General features: G+C 46.2%; 2 protein-coding genes across 3 annotated transcripts in view; one reads left to right on the plus strand and one right to left on the minus strand.

The window, feature by feature from the left end:
- Positions 1-11452, minus strand: part of NSMCE2 (NSE2 (MMS21) homolog, SMC5-SMC6 complex SUMO ligase) — a 222341-nt gene extending 210889 nt beyond the window's left edge. Inside the window, exons 1-2 of one of the 2 annotated variants that reach the window (XM_060277624.1) lie at positions 11187-11452; positions 9571-9717 (exon numbers count right to left, since the gene is read on the minus strand). In XM_060277624.1, the coding sequence (XP_060133607.1) occupies positions 9571-9703 (133 nt within the window). In that variant the 5' untranslated portion in view covers positions 9704-9717; positions 11187-11452. The remainder of the gene's footprint in view (positions 1-9570; positions 9718-11186) is intronic. The other variant, XM_060277623.1, reaches the window with a different exon arrangement.
- An 18-nt stretch (positions 11453-11470) lies between these two features.
- The window catches only part of WASHC5 (WASH complex subunit 5), a 46988-nt gene continuing 41892 nt past the window's right edge, over positions 11471-16566 (plus strand). The window contains exons 1-2 of the mRNA XM_060277622.1: positions 11471-11759; positions 14287-14583. Of these exons, the coding sequence (XP_060133605.1) occupies positions 14398-14583 (186 nt within the window). The 5' untranslated portion in view covers positions 11471-11759; positions 14287-14397. The remainder of the gene's footprint in view (positions 11760-14286; positions 14584-16566) is intronic.

Below are 16566 nucleotides of genomic sequence, written 5' to 3' on the forward strand. Positions count from 1 at the left end.
ACAACTGCTGTGCTCTTTTTCCACCTTTTCTTCGATTTTTCACAGGTATATCCACCCATGCCTTTGTTCCAAAGATTCTCAAATGTTGCAAACTGGGACTTTTGTTATAGAGAACCTTGTAGGGTATATCATCTAATACACTTGACCATAGGCGATTCCCAATATAATTAGCTGTTTTAATACTCTCAGCCCAATATTTAATTGGAAGATCTGCATCTGCTAACAATGCTTTCATTTGTGTCTGCAAAACTCCTCCCCTACGCTCTGCTACACCATTCTCTTGAGGAGTTGCCACATTGGCAAGCCTATGTTTAATCCCTTGGGTTCGCAACCAGTCTCTTAGAGAGTTTGCCATAAATTCACCTCCCCTGTCTGTCTGAATAGAAAACACCTTTTGGCCAAGTTGCCTTTCTACCCTTCTTACCCAGAACTTCAAAGTGTGGGGCACTTCAGACTTTTGCTTTAATGGGTAGACCCAGCCAAACCTAGAGTAGTCATCCACCAGAATTAAGCAATACTTATTACGGGAGACACTTGGTGGAAAAGGACCTGTTACATCGGCATGAATCAACTCCAGTGGTCTTTTGGTTTCTCTCTGGCTTGCTCTTGCTACTGGGCAAGCCCTACTCTTAACCTCCTTGCAAATATTGCAGTCCAAGTACTTACTACAACTCTTAATGTTTTTCATCCCCCCACACAACTCCAACGTTTTGTTCAGCACCTTAAAGCTAGCATGAGCCATGCGTCTATGCAGGAGATGAATACACATATTGTGGGTTGGGACATTTTGCACATTTGCAACCTTAGACTCACTCCGTAATACATACATATTAGTTCTAAGGTCAGCATTTGCCAACACTGCCCCATTTTTCTTTATCTGGCACTGGTCTCCCACAAAGTTTACTTCAAAGCCTGCTTTTGCCAAGTCAGGAATGCTTAGGAGATTGTTTTGCAAACTAGGCACACACAACACATTCCTGAATGTGTGTCCCAGTTGTGGGAACACAACCTCCCCCTCACAAACCACATTAGCTTTCTGGCCTGTAGCAAGACTTACATGTTTTTTGTTTGAAGCCCTAGCATCAGTCAGCAATGCTTTTCTTTTACAAAAAGTTTGAGAAGCTCCACTGTCCAGAACCCACAGCTCTTCATTTTCTTGACCATCTGCAGACACCCAGGCGGTAGACTCTCTCTGCTGCCTCCTGTGCTTCTGCTGTTTTTGGTGTTTTTTCAGGCAGTCCCGAAGCAGATGTGCACTGGACTTGCAGCAAAAACACCTTTTTACTTTGTTGACCACCGGCTGGTCTGCAGCAGCTCCTCCTGGCTCATTCTCTGGCTGCTGGCACCTCTGCTCCTCCCGGCTGTGGTTCCCTCTGGGATGCTCCAACAGCTGGGCTGAGGTCATCTTTCGCTCGGCACGCCTGTCCTCCTCTGCATACAACCGCCCGGTGATGTATTCCAGGGTCAGCTTATCAGCCTCCACCGACTCGAGAGAAGTGACCAGCATATCATAGCTGTCGTCAAGGGAACTCAGGACTATGAAAACTTTGTCCTCTTCCCCCACTGGCTTCCCTCTTAAGGCTAGCTCCTGGAAACAGCCTGTTAGGAACTTTAGGTGGTTTACCAGAGAGTCGCCCGGTTTCTTCCGACACCGGTACATTCTCCTGGTCAGCGTTATCAGTGAACCAGCTGTCTCACGCACATGGACAGCCCTGAGTGCATCCCACGCCTCCTTCGCCGTCACCTTATCTGTTACGTAGACAAGCTGGCTATCGTCCACTCCAAGAACAATAGTAGACAGTGCTCTCTCATCCTTTTCTAGCTCGGCCACCGCTTGTGCCAGCTTCTCATCATCGTCCCAATCCTCCTCAGGGGACTGTGGCGTAGTTTCCACCACCTTCCACAAACCCTCACGCTTGAGGAAGTGTTGCATGCGGACCGACCAGACGCTGTAGTTTGTGGCCGTCAGCTTCTCTAGCAACACGCCAGCTCTGGACTGCTCCATACCTTCAGCTCACCTCCAGCTCCTCACGGCTAGACAACTGCTACCTGGACTCTTGCGCAGCGGAAGCGTGCTGGGCCCATAACCCTGTCGCGAATTTCTTCACGGCGCTTTAGCAGAGATGTTAAGAGTTCCAGTTTCTTTAGTGCAGTATATTTATTGTGAGCTATATACAAATATCTACAGGCAGTTCATACACAAGCAGTTCATACACTCTCTAAACCTCTCACTGACCACACCCTTCTACAACACCACCACCAACATTGCTGGATAGGTTTCCCTTTTAAACCACTGACAGCCAATCAACTGACAGCACATTACTGCTGAGTCATTCTGACCCAGCACTTCTACAGAAAGTATTGCATCAGCCAGTTTCACTTTACTAGTGCACTCAGGCCTGCAGATTTACTATTTCACACAGCATTCTGTGGATCCCAACACTCCTTACTCTGAGGCAGAGGGGTGAGGAGGAAATGGAACCTTGGAAGTGCTGTACCCTGCAGGCACCTCTTGTGGCAGGAGGGGACCTGTGGGAGGGCAGCATGAAAAAGGAGGAGGATTGAGTTAATATTATAAGATTAAGATTTGAAGCTGAGTTGGAAAATTCGCCACAAGTAATCAGAATTTGTAAGGAAAACCATGAGGAAGACAACCGAGGGAGTCGCAATTAAGATGTCAAAATAATAAGAACTGGGAAGTTTGAACTCTTCCCAATTTTCTTTTTGTTTTTTTTTTCTTCTTTCTTTTCTTTCTTTCTCTTTTTTTTTCTTTCTAGGTTTATTAATATGATTATGAAAGAGTTGGGGGATGCAGATCCCCATAACTCCTTCCTCCCTGTTCTCTCAGTGGCAGGGGGGGGATATGGAGGGAGGAGGGAGGGGGGAAGCAGAACTCAACTCATAATTGGACCCCTTTGTTTCCTAAAGCACACGGGCCCTACTGGTGGCAGAAGTGGACCGGTGGGTGGAGGGAAAATGAAGGGACAGTGTTATATTATATGTCTTGTTTGTGTATTTCTTGTTTGAAAATTAATAAAAATCTCTTTAAAAAAAAAGGAATCAGAGTTGGAAGGGACCGCGTGGGTCATCTAGTCCAACCCCCTGCAGCGCACGAATCTTTTGCCCAACGTGGGGCTCGAACCCACAACCCTGAGCTTAAGAGTCTCACGCTCTGCCGACTGAGCTGGGTCTCCTGATGTTTTAATTCTAAATGAAAAGAAGAAGCAAGGGTTCCTGATTTAGACTGGAAATGAGTTTCACACACGCACGCCACTGTTCTAAACAGCTCTCTAAAGCTGCCATGAGATCTACAGAAGAGATGCAGATGCCGCTGAATTTTCTTTAACTAAATCTAATTTCAGATCTTTTGCCATGCATTTGTCCTCTGCCTTCATGAGGAAGTATACCTGTTCAGAAGTGTCAGGGTTGTAGTGACTACTCTTGAGTAACGACCTTCCACATGCTTGTCTTTCAGACTTTTTATTGGTGCACATCAACGAACTGCTGATTCCATGTCTACCCGCTCAAGTCAGATTCCTGCACTGCCCTCCACCGCGTTCTGGACCAACATAAAAGCCTCGGAACTGAGAAGCGCCTCCCTTTTCTCCTCCTCCTCAATTCCGGCGTCGGGGGGGGGGGGACGGGTCTTCTGTCTGACCGATTCCTGTCCTCTCTTTCCGCCTCCCTCTCTTCCTGCCTATGGAGCAGGGGCTCTTGGATGCTGCCAGAGCCCTGGCACTCCCTCTCCGTTTCCTGACTCCCTCCATCAGACCCTTCACTCTCATGACTGCTGGGAGACGGGCTGCTTCGGATGAAGGGGGGGTTCTCTATAAGCCCTCCCCCCCTTACAATAAGCAATATGCCTCTACTGTACATACCGAACGCCAGAGACAAACAAAATGGGCAGGAGGGGTCGATATGCTGCCCTGCTTGTCATAAGCTTGCCAGCTGGCCACTATTTAGCGAGAAAGAGGTTCAGGATTCAACTTAAGTTGCCCCACCAGTAGAAGCCAGTGCAAGGAGTTCTGATATTCGCGGACAACCCTGGGAGCACAGAATGGAAGGCAGCAAACAAATTTAATAAATAATAATAATAATAATTGTGCAACAGGGCTTCCACAACTCCTCTTCCCCCATGTGACACCCACAAATCCGCTCTGGAGGGTCGGGACAACCCCGAGAACAGCACACGGGTCGGGGAAGGAATCTTTCCAACAAGCAGAAACACTTCTGAAGACGGAACAATTAGCACAACATTGTTTTCCTCCCTTCGGGTCTGTTCAGAAGGCATCAACATTTGCACAGCCTGCTGTGGTTAAAAATACCGGATCATGGCTGGGGGGGGGGGGAGAGAGAGAGAGAGAGAGAGACCCTGGTATGCCTCCCTTTCTGGAAGGATTTACACAAAGGGCAGTGACTAACACAGGGAGGACTACAGAGGCGTAATATTTACATAAAGGAATCTCTCTGACTCCAGACCGAATACACGTCATCTGTGTTTTCTTTTTTTTTCCACCAGTTAATTTCTTCCAGCTGGTTCGGCTGCTTAAATCTTGCTGACTGGCTTCCTCTTGGAAACCAGGGTGGTGGCAGGGTGGGTTGCTGCTATTAATTTGCCATTTTCATGCAAAGCTAAATATACTATTTATGTGCGTATGTGTGTGTGTGTAATATATATATAAACACAACACGGAGATACAGAGAGACACACAAACGGCATAGTTGACTCAAAGCAAGGACTCAAAGCAAGGACTCAAAGCAAGGAGTGCAACAACACAGATTTGACATTCCCCCTCACGCTATTATTAACAGAAACATTTTCTTTTATTCCAATAGGCTTTTCACATATTATTCTGTGGCTCGTTTTTTGTCGTCGTCCCCCCAATATTTTGTTAATGGCTGCCGTTTCGGATTGCATTGTTTTTCAATCGCTGTGGCTTAATTGTTTTATTTTTGTAAATCACCGTATTCAGAAGGGTGCGAACTATCTTAAATAGTAATCCACGACAGCAAACCCGCCTCCAAAAAAAGAACAACAAAAGGATTTTATTTAAGACAAGGGGGGTGGAATTGTGCGACATATTTGCCACGGAAATGAACAAACGTTTTTCACGACACTCCACTTTAATCCTTGCGAAGGCCTCTATGTGCTAAGGCCTCCGTGCTAAGGCCTCAGTATGCAGATGACACAACCTTGATGGCAGAAAGTGAGGAGGAATTAAAGAACCTTTTAATGAGGGTTGAAAGAGGAGAGCGCAAAATATGGTCTGAAGCTCAACATCAAAAAAACTAAGATCATGGCCACTGGTCCCATCACCTCCTGGCAAATAGAAGGGGAAGAAATGGAGGCAGTGAGAGATTTTACTTTCTTGGGTTCCATGATCACTGCAGATGGTGACAGCAGTCACGAAATTAAAAGACGCCTGCTTCTTGGGAGAAAAGCAATGACAAACCTAGACAGCATCTTAAAAAGCAGAGACCCCACCTTGCCGACAAAGGTCCGTATAGTTCAAGCCATGGTTTTCCCAGTAGGGATGTATGGAAGTGAGAACAGGACCATAAAGAAGGCTGATCGTCGAAGAATTGATGCTTTTGAATTATGGTGCTGGAGGAGACTCTTGAGAGTCCCATGGACTGCTAGAAGATCAAACCTATCCATTCTGAATGAAATCAGCCCTGAGTGCTCCCTGGAAGGACAGATCGTGAAGCTGAGGCTCCAATACTTTGGCCACCTCATGAGAAGAGAAGACTCCCTGGAAAAGACCCTGATGTTGGGAAAGATTGAGGGCACTAGGAGAAGGGGACGACAGAGGACAAGATGGTTGGACAGTGTTCTCGAAGCTACGAACATGAGTTTGACCAAACTGCGGGAGGCAGTGCAAGACAGGAGTGCCTGGCGTGCTATGGTCCATGGGGTCACGAAGAGTCGGACACGACTAAACAACAACAAAGGCCTCTATGTAAATGTTGTGGGATCTTGGCTGATCCTTACATGGACAGCAGACTCTCTTTCCAAATGGACTGAATCAGCAAACTAAAGGCCCGGGGGCCAGATGCAGCCCAATCGCCTTCTAAATCTGGCCCGCAGATGGTCCGGGAATCAGCATGTTTTTACATGAGTAGAATGTGTCCTTTTATTTAAAATGCACCTCTGGGTTATTTGTGGGGCATAGGAATTTGTTCAATTTTTTTTTCAAAATATAGTCCGTCCGCCCCCCCCCCCCAAGGTCTGAGGGACAGTGGACCGGCCCCCTGCTGAAAAAGTTTGCTGACCCCTGCTCCAAACAAACAAACGTTTAAATTTGTTTTCAAATAGGTTGTTAATAATACAACTGCCATAGTGGACCTCCTTTGCAGGAACAACTCTGGCTCAGGCTGGGATCCTAAACACTGAGGAGTAAACCAATGGATACAGTGAAATGTACTGGCATTTGTCCACAGTATTGTATGGTTCCTGAGCCACTCTCCCAGCTAAGACTCAATTGTAACTGTTTTTTGCCAATACCTTTAACGTTCTACTTCGTACTTTTTTTGTAAACTGCTTAGAGGCTTCCTCACAGTCAAGCGGTAGATGATTTTTTTAAAAAACAAAACTTAATAATGTTCCTTATGGGGGAAAAAGATAAACAAAGCACCTGCAGTATTAACATATTTAGGGTGACGCTCTAGTCATGTTCCTGGAAATAAATCCTGTTCAACTCAGCAGAACTTTCCTTCCGCGTACAGGAATGTGAATGCTGCAAAGCTTGGGGTTCTAAACAACCAAAAGTTTTTTATTTTATTTGGGGTGGAGGGGGGAGTTTAAAATGGGGCTATTGGGTTCGTTTCGATTCTCCAGCGTGTTAATTGTAACATGGCCTGAAACAGAAAATATGAAGAAAGAAGCCTCTCTTTCAAACAACAAATAGCGGATTTGCCTGTTTGAAATAAAATTTGCTCGCACTTCATCAATCTAAATGAAAAATTAAGGCTTTGATCATTTGGAAATGCATTTGAATTTAAACTGGTTGGTTAATCAATTAAGAAGCAGGCGACATATCAGTTCAACTAAAAACTACTAACTTGGTCTCTTCCTCCACCCACACCTCCCGAAAAATAGGTGATGTTGTTACACTACGTGCCACACTTTTTAACAAAAAGAGGTGCCCATAACTGCCTCGAGTACCCCCTGAAAAAAAAGCACTGCTTAAATCTTTAAATTTCAAAGTGACTTAGATTCTTCCATGTCCATGCAGATTAACTTTGGCAAGAGCTCCCTCTGGTGCTCTATCATAATATATTACTTCCAGTATCTTTGTTGTTTAGTCGTTTAATTGTGTCCAACTCTTCGTGACCCCATGGACACTGTCCAGCCATCTCATCCTCGAGGTCCCCTTCTCCTTGTGCCCTCAATCTTTCCCAACATCAGGGTCTTTTCCAGGGAGTCTTCTCTTCTCATGAGGTGGCCAAAGTATTGGAGCCTCAGCTTCAGGATCTGTCCTTCCAGTGAGCACTCAGGGCTGATTTCCTTCAGAATGGATAGATTTGATCTTCTTGCAGTCCATGGGACTCTCAAGAGTCTCCTCCAGCACCATCATTCAAAAGCACCGATTCTTTGGCGATCAGCCTTCTTTATGGTCCAGCTCTCACTTCCATACATCACTACTCGGAAAACCATAGCTTTAACTATACGGACCTTTGTCGGCAAGGTGATGTCTCTGCTTTTTAAGATGCTGTCTAGGTTTGTCACTGCTTTTCTCCTCTCTCAAAACCCACAGAAAGACAGGGATTTTAAAGGAAAAATAATATAGAGTCTCTACCCAGCAGCTTCTTTACCTTGCCTCGAAACGTACAGAAACTTTATTATCCATTTATTTTTACTGATCTGCAGCATTTCTTTCCTGCCCTTTACACAAAAAGGCTCTCAAAAGTGGCTTCTGTTCTAAGACGGTCCCTCTTCTCAGGCTCACATTATTAGGAGTGGAAAATAATGCCAATATATGTCATATTGGGTAATCAATGCACCCCTTGGTTTCAGATAGTACGTGCATGGGAAGGAGAGTCTAAAAGCCCAGGAGACCACGGTGGATAAAAATCAATTCAAAATTTAAAAAAAATCAGATTTTTTAAAGTTAAATTGGATTTTTAAAATAAAATGCTTTTGGAGGAAAAATCTTTCTAAAGGTAATTTTCTATTTAAGTTACATTATACTGTAGTCCAACGGCTATTCCATAAGAAAAAAAGGATTTGTTTTAAGTTTTTCATGTGTGCTAAAACTACAGTGGTACCTCGGTTTGTGAACGCAATCCGTTCCACGGAGGCGTCCGCTCGTCGAAGGCATGCATCTGCGCGTGCACGAAGCACCGATAGAGTGCTTCTGCGCACGCACTGCGCAGGTGGCTTTTGCGCATGCACGAGCTGCACAGATCGCGTCTGCGCATCCGACGCTGCGGAACCTGGATGTAAACACTTCCGGGTCCGCAGCGTTCGTAAAAGGAGGTAGGCATAAACCGAGGTTCCGCTGTAACTCTAACTAGTTATTTAAAAAAAAGTTTAACCACATCAGTTAACAAACCTGGAAACATATGCTATGTTATTGTTTTAGTTAAATAAATTGTTTAAATTGTTATTAAGGAAATGATTGTGTTTCTCCTTCCAATAAAGTACAGCAGAAAAGCTGTCCAAATATAAACAGTTAACTTATTAAACCTCACAATAATTTCGTAATTATCTGTCTGTGTATTTCTAATACAAAAGAAGCACAAAAAGAAGCCACATTCTTGATCATATTTATGTCTGGTTCTGATTGTCAGTCAAAATGCAATTTGCAATGGAGGGGGGAGAATTTATGTGGCAGGAGGAAACACTACCTTGACTTCTTTGCAGTGCACTCAACAAAGCTAAACAGCTACTGCTGTTTGGAGGCACTGAAAATTTATCAAGGGCCCCATTTGCATTCTAACTCTCAACTAAAGCTTTATAATCATAGAATCTTAAGAGTTGGAAGGGACCCAAAGGTCATCTAGTCCAACCCCCTGCAATGCAGGAATCTCAGCTAAAGCATCCATGACAGATGGCCATCCAACCTCTGCTTAAAAACCTCCAAGGAAGGAGAATCTATAACCTTCCGAGGGAGTCTGTTCTACTGCTGAACAGCTCTTAACTGTCGGAAAGTTTTTGTGAATGTTTAATCTGAATCTCCTTTCCTGCAACATGAAGCCATTGGTTCGAGTCCTACCTACCAGTGCGGAAGAAAACAAGCTTGCTCATCTTCCATATGACAGCCCTTCAGATATTTGAAGTCTCCTCTTTTTCAGGCTAAACAGACCCAGCTCCTTCAACCGCTCCTCATAAGGCTTGATCATCTTGGTCGCCCTCCTCTGCAAACATTCCAGATTGTCAACCTCCTTCTTAAATTGTGGTGTGCCCAGAATTGGACACAATATTCCAGATGTGGTCTGTCCAAGGTGGAACATAATAATAATACTAATAATTTTATTATTTATACCCCGCCCATCCGGCTGGGTTTCTTCTTTAAAGAAAATAAAGTGACAGCCATTCCAAAAACACAAAACAAACCCACAACTCACTTTTACTTTCCACAAGGTCCAGAGCAACGGTTGTAGCGATGTCCATTCCGGTACTTATGTTGGACTGGCAGGTTTTCAGAGACGAAAGGCACGCATCCACAGCGCTGAAGGAGACCACCGAGCGCCCAGACATCGTGAACGTGTTTCCTGAAAAAATATATAACATATGTTTTTACAGCTCTGACACTGTCCCACTCTGCAACGCACATTCATGCACACATTTTCCCGTCTCTCGAAAGTTGGTCTCATTTATAGTCGGTCTAATTTGAGACAAACAAACTCTCATCTCTTCCTCAACACAAATTTTCCCATCTCTCCTATTTGTCAGAGTTGAAAATCCCTGTTCACAACAATACGCCGTGCAGAACTGAACACCTATCCATATTCTGCAAATAAAAAAATAATTTTATACTATACTATCCTCAACATTTGAAGTTTAGGGACTAAATGGCTTCTTAAACCAAGGTTGCAGTCACCAAAACACAATGTCTAGTAGCCATTTTGGGGCAAGAGGGCTCTCAAATCGTATTTTCCATGGACTGAAAAATAATAATGCAGTTGATCTGGGTAGTTCAGGTGACAAACCTTGAGTTAGGTTAAAATCTGAAAACCTAAAGAAGCAAATTTGATCCGGGGACAGTTCACATAAATATTGGCCTATTCTGACCTCTTTTTCTTAATGAGGCCGATTTCGACCTCTTTTTCTTAACTGTGCTCAGGCTGCACAGTTCTAAAAAGCATTTTGGTTACAGAAATTCATTCTGATTGTGCAGATATATACCGTATATCTGATAGAATTCTACAAGATACTTTAATCTTTGTTCCTCACAAGTACCATAGGTCCACACTGATGTGCAGAATGTACATTGAAAATCCGTCTCCCGAAACACCGAAGGGCTGAAATGTTTCCTCCAATGGCATATGTGTGTGTGTGTATATATATAATATTATATACATAAATTTCTACGGTGCTGATTACACGCAGTTAGAAGTATTGTAAAAAGAAAGCCAGCTTCCCCAATAAATACATAAAAGGAGAATCTCTGTGAAGCAAAAACAGCAACAAAACAAAACCACCCTAGATTCAATCCTGTCTTCAGGGCCTAAACTCAGAACTGCGATTCCAAGGGTCTAGAATCCTAGCAGCAAAGCAGCAACAAACATGAGCACATGGAAACTTGTGGAAAAATCATGGTTTATAAAGCAGGCCGACAAAACAAATATATTCCTCTCCGCCCTCCCTTCAAACTACTACCCACAACTTGTTGCCACACATTTAGGATCTATAGGGGGAAGAGGTCCAAGAGGACTCCTGAAGGCCAGCAGTTCCCAAGGCTTCTTCGCCTCCTGGGGCGGAACTGCCTGACTGCAATCTCCTCGGGGCAGAGAACTTATAATAATGTTTTATTATTTTTTATACCCCGCCCACCTGACTGGGTTTCCCCAGCCACTTACAGCATATCTAAGAACAATAAAATAGTATCACATAATAGCAGCATAACAATAAAAATGATAAAACAAAAACTGCACTGCGCAAAAGCACCTTTGTCCTCTTGGAAGCCAAGTTCCCACCTCTCTCTCTTTATACTTAAAAAAAGAAAAAGATATATTTATACCTTATTTAATAAGTTTTAAAAGATAGCGACAGCAAATGACTGGAGATACACACCCACTCCGCTCCCTTGACTCTCTCCTCCCCCTTAGTTCCTGAGAAAGAGGAGGCGGGCAGGACGCATCCTCCTCCCACTTTTCTCCTTCCTTTCTTTTTGCAGTTGCCTTGCGAAGATCACTGTTTTTTATTCTTATTTTAATCTTATTTTTGAATCCCTCGGCCGCTCCCCCGCTTGCCTCGAGCAGGGATCCCCGCGGTGTGTGGGGAGAGGTGGGGCAGCGGCGGGAAACGCGCGTCTCATCATCAGCCGGCGCCTGTTCACATGACCCGGGAAACCCTCATGTGATGCGAGGCGCTTTGCAATACCGACGGCGTTTGGCAGCTCTCGCAAAGCGGCTGCAAGCTCCTTGCGTTTCCGGGACCCTGTTCCTCCTCTCTACCTTTTCGCCCCAAGGGGCTGGTCGACCCGGGTCGTTGCTGCTTCTTGCAAAAGACCTGCTTGGCTCTGCAAAATAACGGGGCTGAAGAAGAAAAAGAAGAGCCGCCTCGCTTTGCAAAGACCCCAGCTGCAAGCCGAGTAAGTGCAGGAGGCGGGCAGGGGCCCTGGGGGTAAAAAAATGGCTGTTGCGTGGGGGGTAACGAGGCTCTAATTATAGGGGTGCTGCCCCCGCGACGACTCTCACTTTCGCTGCTGCTGCTGGTGCAAAGGCTCCCGTGTTTTGAACAGGAAACCCAGGGGCTGTTTCTACCAAAAGCATTGCAGTCTCTTGCAAATGCAGGCTTTGCAAGTTCTGCTTGGGGAGGCCGACAGCAAGACCTCTGGGATTTCTGGAGCAAGGCGCAGCTTCAGCTGGTGTAGCTCTCCCCTCCCAGTGAACCACAAAATAGGGTCTAGAACAGGCATCCCCAAACTGCGGCCCTCCAGATGTTTTGGCCTAGCTAAGAGGACCAGTGGTCAGGGATGATGGGAATTGTAGTCCAAAACATCGGGGGGGGGGGGCGAAGTCTGGGAATGTCTGGTCTAGAATCAAGTACAGTATAGCCCTCCCCTCCAAAAAACAAAAGAAAAACGAAACAGGATATAGAATCAAGGTAAAGTCAGGCATCCCCAAACTTCGGCCCTCCAGATGTTTTGGACTACAATTCCCATCTTCCCCAACCACTGGTCCTGTTAGCTAGGACCCTCCCCTCCAACAACAACAAATAGGGTATAGAATCATACGGTAGAATAGGAGAGGCCTGGCTGAAGAGGAACATTTTTGCCCAGCGCCTAAAGATGATTATTATTACTGTATTGTTATTCAGTGCTTTTTTTCTGGGGGGACGCAGGGGGACACATACCCCTAAACATTTTGTGAATCTAAGTTTGGCCTCATTGAGGGGCAGTATTTCAATACGAGTAGGAAAATGAGAGTATGCCTAAATATTTTTATTTTTTAGAAAAAATAGCACTGTTATTATTTATTGAATTTATATACCGCCCTATAACCCGGTGTTCTCAGGGCGGCTCACAGAACAGAATCAAAATATAAAGCTGCAAAATATAGGATCAAAATAAAAACAACAACCCATAACCCTCCCCCCCCAACCCCAACCCCCATTTTAAAACGGCATAGGGTGTCAATCAAATCAACCAAAGCCCTGGTTAAAAAGGAACGTTTTTGCCTGGCGCCTAAAAGTGTGTATTGAAGACTTCCCTGGGGAGAGCATTCCACAGATGGGGAGCCACTGCAGAGAAGGAGCATTCACCAAGGAGTGTGGTGGAGTCTCCTTTTTTGGAGGTCTTTAAGCAGAGTCTTGACAGGCATATGTCAAGAATGCTTTGATGGTGTTTCCTGCTTGGCAGGGGGTTGGACTGGATGGCCCTTGTGGTCTCTTCCAACTCGATGATTCTATTATTCTGTGTTGCCACCCTCCAGATCTCTCTTACTAAAATTATGAAAAATAATAATTTTATTATTCGTACGCCTCCCATCTGACTAGGTTGAGCCAGCCGCTCTGGGCGGCTCCCAGCGGAATAGTAAAAACACGGCAAAACGCCAGACCTTAAACACTTCCTAAGCAGGGCTGCCTTCAGATGAAGGCGCCAGGCGAACCTCCCTAGGGAGAGCATCCCACAAGTGGGGAGCCAATGCAGAAAAGGCCCCGTTCTCATGTTGTTGCGCTCTGGACCTCTCTTGGAGGAGACACACGAAGAAAGGCCTCAGAGGATGGTCGCAGGGTCCAGGTCAGTTTATACGAGGAGAGGCAGACCTTGAGGTATTGTGGTCCTGAGCAGTTTAAGGCTTTATAGATCAAAAGCAGCACTTTCCATTTTTAAATATTTTTTACTGTCAGAAAGTCCTTCCTGATATTTAGTCAGAATCTCCTTTCTTGTAACTTGAAGTCATGAGTTCGAGTCCTCCCCTCGAACATGCAGGAGGAACTATCTGCATGCAATACATATATTACCGTTGCTGTTTCGAGTGTTTCTTGCAACTTGAAAAGACATTCCCCCCCCCCCTTTAGAGTGAAACTGTGGGTCTGTGTTTTACCCACCTGAAATAAAGCTTGGAAGTGCTGTTGTGAAAAGCAAAGTAAAAGGAAGAGCTTCAAAACAGTGCTAAGAAATTAATCTTTTATCAAATATAGTTCTTGTAAAAGGCTAAAAACACCAGTTTGGGGCATATCGTCTCCCTCTTTTCCTTCCTAAGCCGTGCTGGATAAAATTTACTATAGAACATATTTATAGCTCACGTCTAAAGTGACATTCTTAACACAGTAATTTTTTTAAAAAAACCCAAAAAAATGTCCGGGGGGGGGCTGATAACAACTTGTGGGCTGCCATTTCCTTACCTGTTTTAGCCAATGGGCTGTATTTCTTTTTAAGCAGGTGTCCTAAACTTATTTTTCAGAGAAGAGTGTGCTGCTGTTGCTTGTCTGACTTAAGAAATAGGTGTTTTGTTTATGCTGTGAAACCCTATTACAGGGTGTTGAGAAAAACATATTTTAAGAACAGGCTTGCAATTAAAAAAATGTGTTGGATAGTGGAATCGGAACACATCATAAACTGAGATATGAAGAATATGCAATGTCAAATATGCTCGGTGGTTGCTGTTTTTCAGATACCTTGATGGAGCACTCAGCAATGCCTCTTCCTTCAGATAACTTAAAAGAGTGAAAGTACAAACTTGGGTTGAAAAGATACTTTTGGAAGAATCGTACTATTCTTCGACATGGTGGACTTCCTAGCGGAAAATAATCACTGCGGGCAGGCAATTCTCAGAATTGTCTCTTGTGGAAATGCTATCATTGCCGAACTGTTGAGACTCTCCGAGTTCGTTCCGGGGGTTTTCCGACTCAGAAACAAGGCAGATCAGCAGAAATATGGCGATATCATATTTGATTTCAGCTATTTCAAGGTAAGAAATTTTGCTTCGCTGGAGCCTTATTTAAACTCTCCTTTCTGTTCTTTAGAGTGATTACGGCCTCGGTCCAGTATACCTGAAGGAGCGTCTCCACCCCCATCGTTCTACCCGGACACTGAGGTGCAGTGCCGAGAGCCTTCTGGCGGTTCCCTCGTTGCGAGAAGCCAAGTTACAGGGAACCAGGCAGAGGGCCTTCTCGGTAGTGGCACCCGCCCTGTGGAATGCCCTCCCACCAGATGTCAAAGAAAAAACAACTACCAGACTTTTAGGAGACATCTGAAGGCAGCCCTGTTTAGGGAAGCTTTTAATGTATAATAGATTATTGTATGTTTATGTTCTGTTGGAAGCCGCCCAGAGTGGCTGGGGAAGCCCAGCCAAATGGGCGGGGTATAAATAAGAAATTATTATTATTATTATTATTATTATTACTACTAGTGTAATTCAGCCCGTTGAGTAAATGGGCGCTAGAACATCCCGGGGTTCGGATGCGCAGCGCTTCTCCGAACCCCGGGACCTGTCCTTCCTGTCGGTGGCAGGGGGATAGGTACGAAGGAGGAGAAAGCAGCCCTTTCTCCTTCCTTCCTCTCCTCCAGCCGCCGACAGGAAGGAGACATCCCGGGGGTTCGGAGAAGCGCTTACGCAGCGCTTCTCCGAACCCCGGGACTTGTCCTTGCTGTCGGCAGTAGGGGGACAGGAACGAAGAAGGAGAAAGCAGCCCTTTCTCCTCCTTCCTTCCTCTCCCCCAGCCGCCGACAGGAAGGAGACATCCTGGGGTTCGGAGAAGCTGCGGCGGCGGGAGCCGGACCGGGCTCCTCAAAGGCGCCCTTCCTCCCCCCATTCACCTCCGCCGGCCTCCACCCTCGCTTCCCCAACATGCCCTGCAGTGAGGCAGTGTCCGGCCGGGAGTGGCGGTTGGAGGAGGCAGGGGGGGAGCGCACGCGCGTGCAGTCTCTTCGTCCAGTCCCTGTGTCCATGGGGCACATGCACAGTAGCACGGACACAGTGACACAGGGAATCTGGACGCAGAGACACTTGCACATTATTATGTAGGATTATTATTATTATTATAACTGATTAAATTATGTAGGCCCGAAAGATCTGAAAGACTGCCTCCTTTCCTACAGACTCTTCCAGGAGAGGGCAATCTCTGTTGACAACCCTGACTTGTTGGATTCCCTCCCCAAAGAGCCGTACAGTGGTACCTCGGTTTATGAACACAATTGGTTTCGGAAGTCTGTTCATAAACCGAAGCATTCATAAACCGAAGCGAACTTTCCCATTGAAAGTAATGGAAAGTGGATTAATCCGTTCCAGACGATTTTTTGTTCTTATGTCCACTGATGATAGTCATTGTTTGAGGGGGGGGGCTTTTATCCATTTTGGGAGTCCCGCCTTCCTCCACCGCCCCGAGAGACAGGCGCTGCTTCGGCCACCCCTCTGCTGTGCGCAGAGGGGCCGACACCATCGGCGTGGCCATGGCACTGCCGAGACCCAGGTCCGGGTGCAGGAAGGCCACCGACGGGCCCCGCACCTGAGCGCCCTCGCCTCCCGCCATGGCCGCGCCACCGGTGCCGGCTCCTCTGCGCACAGCAGAGGGGTGGCCGAAGCAGCGCCTGTCTCTCGGGGCGGTGGAGGAAGGCGGGAAACCCCGAGCCTGCTCGGCAGGGAGGTAGCGCTGTCCCCGCTCGTGGGGAAAAGGAAGGGGTTTGAGCCAGGCGCCGTGCAGGGCAGGCGCCTGCTAGGAGTTCTTCCTCAGGCGCTGGCAGCAAGGCTCCCTCTCTCGTCGCCTGAGGAGGAGGAGGGAGAAGCCGCCACGACGACGGAGGCGACACTTGCCGGCTGAGGGAGTTTGTGAGAAGCCGACAGAGCCGCCCTTCGCAATGGTGAGAACGGCGGAGAAGCGAAGGGACGGGGGGTTGGGGGGTTCCGCTGCCTCCGGGGCTCCAGCCGCGTCCGTCTCTTCTCTCTCCCGGCAGC

Source organism: Zootoca vivipara, chromosome 8, assembly GCF_963506605.1.
Source record: "Zootoca vivipara chromosome 8, rZooViv1.1, whole genome shotgun sequence".
Classification (NCBI taxonomy): domain Eukaryota; kingdom Metazoa; phylum Chordata; class Lepidosauria; order Squamata; family Lacertidae; genus Zootoca; species Zootoca vivipara.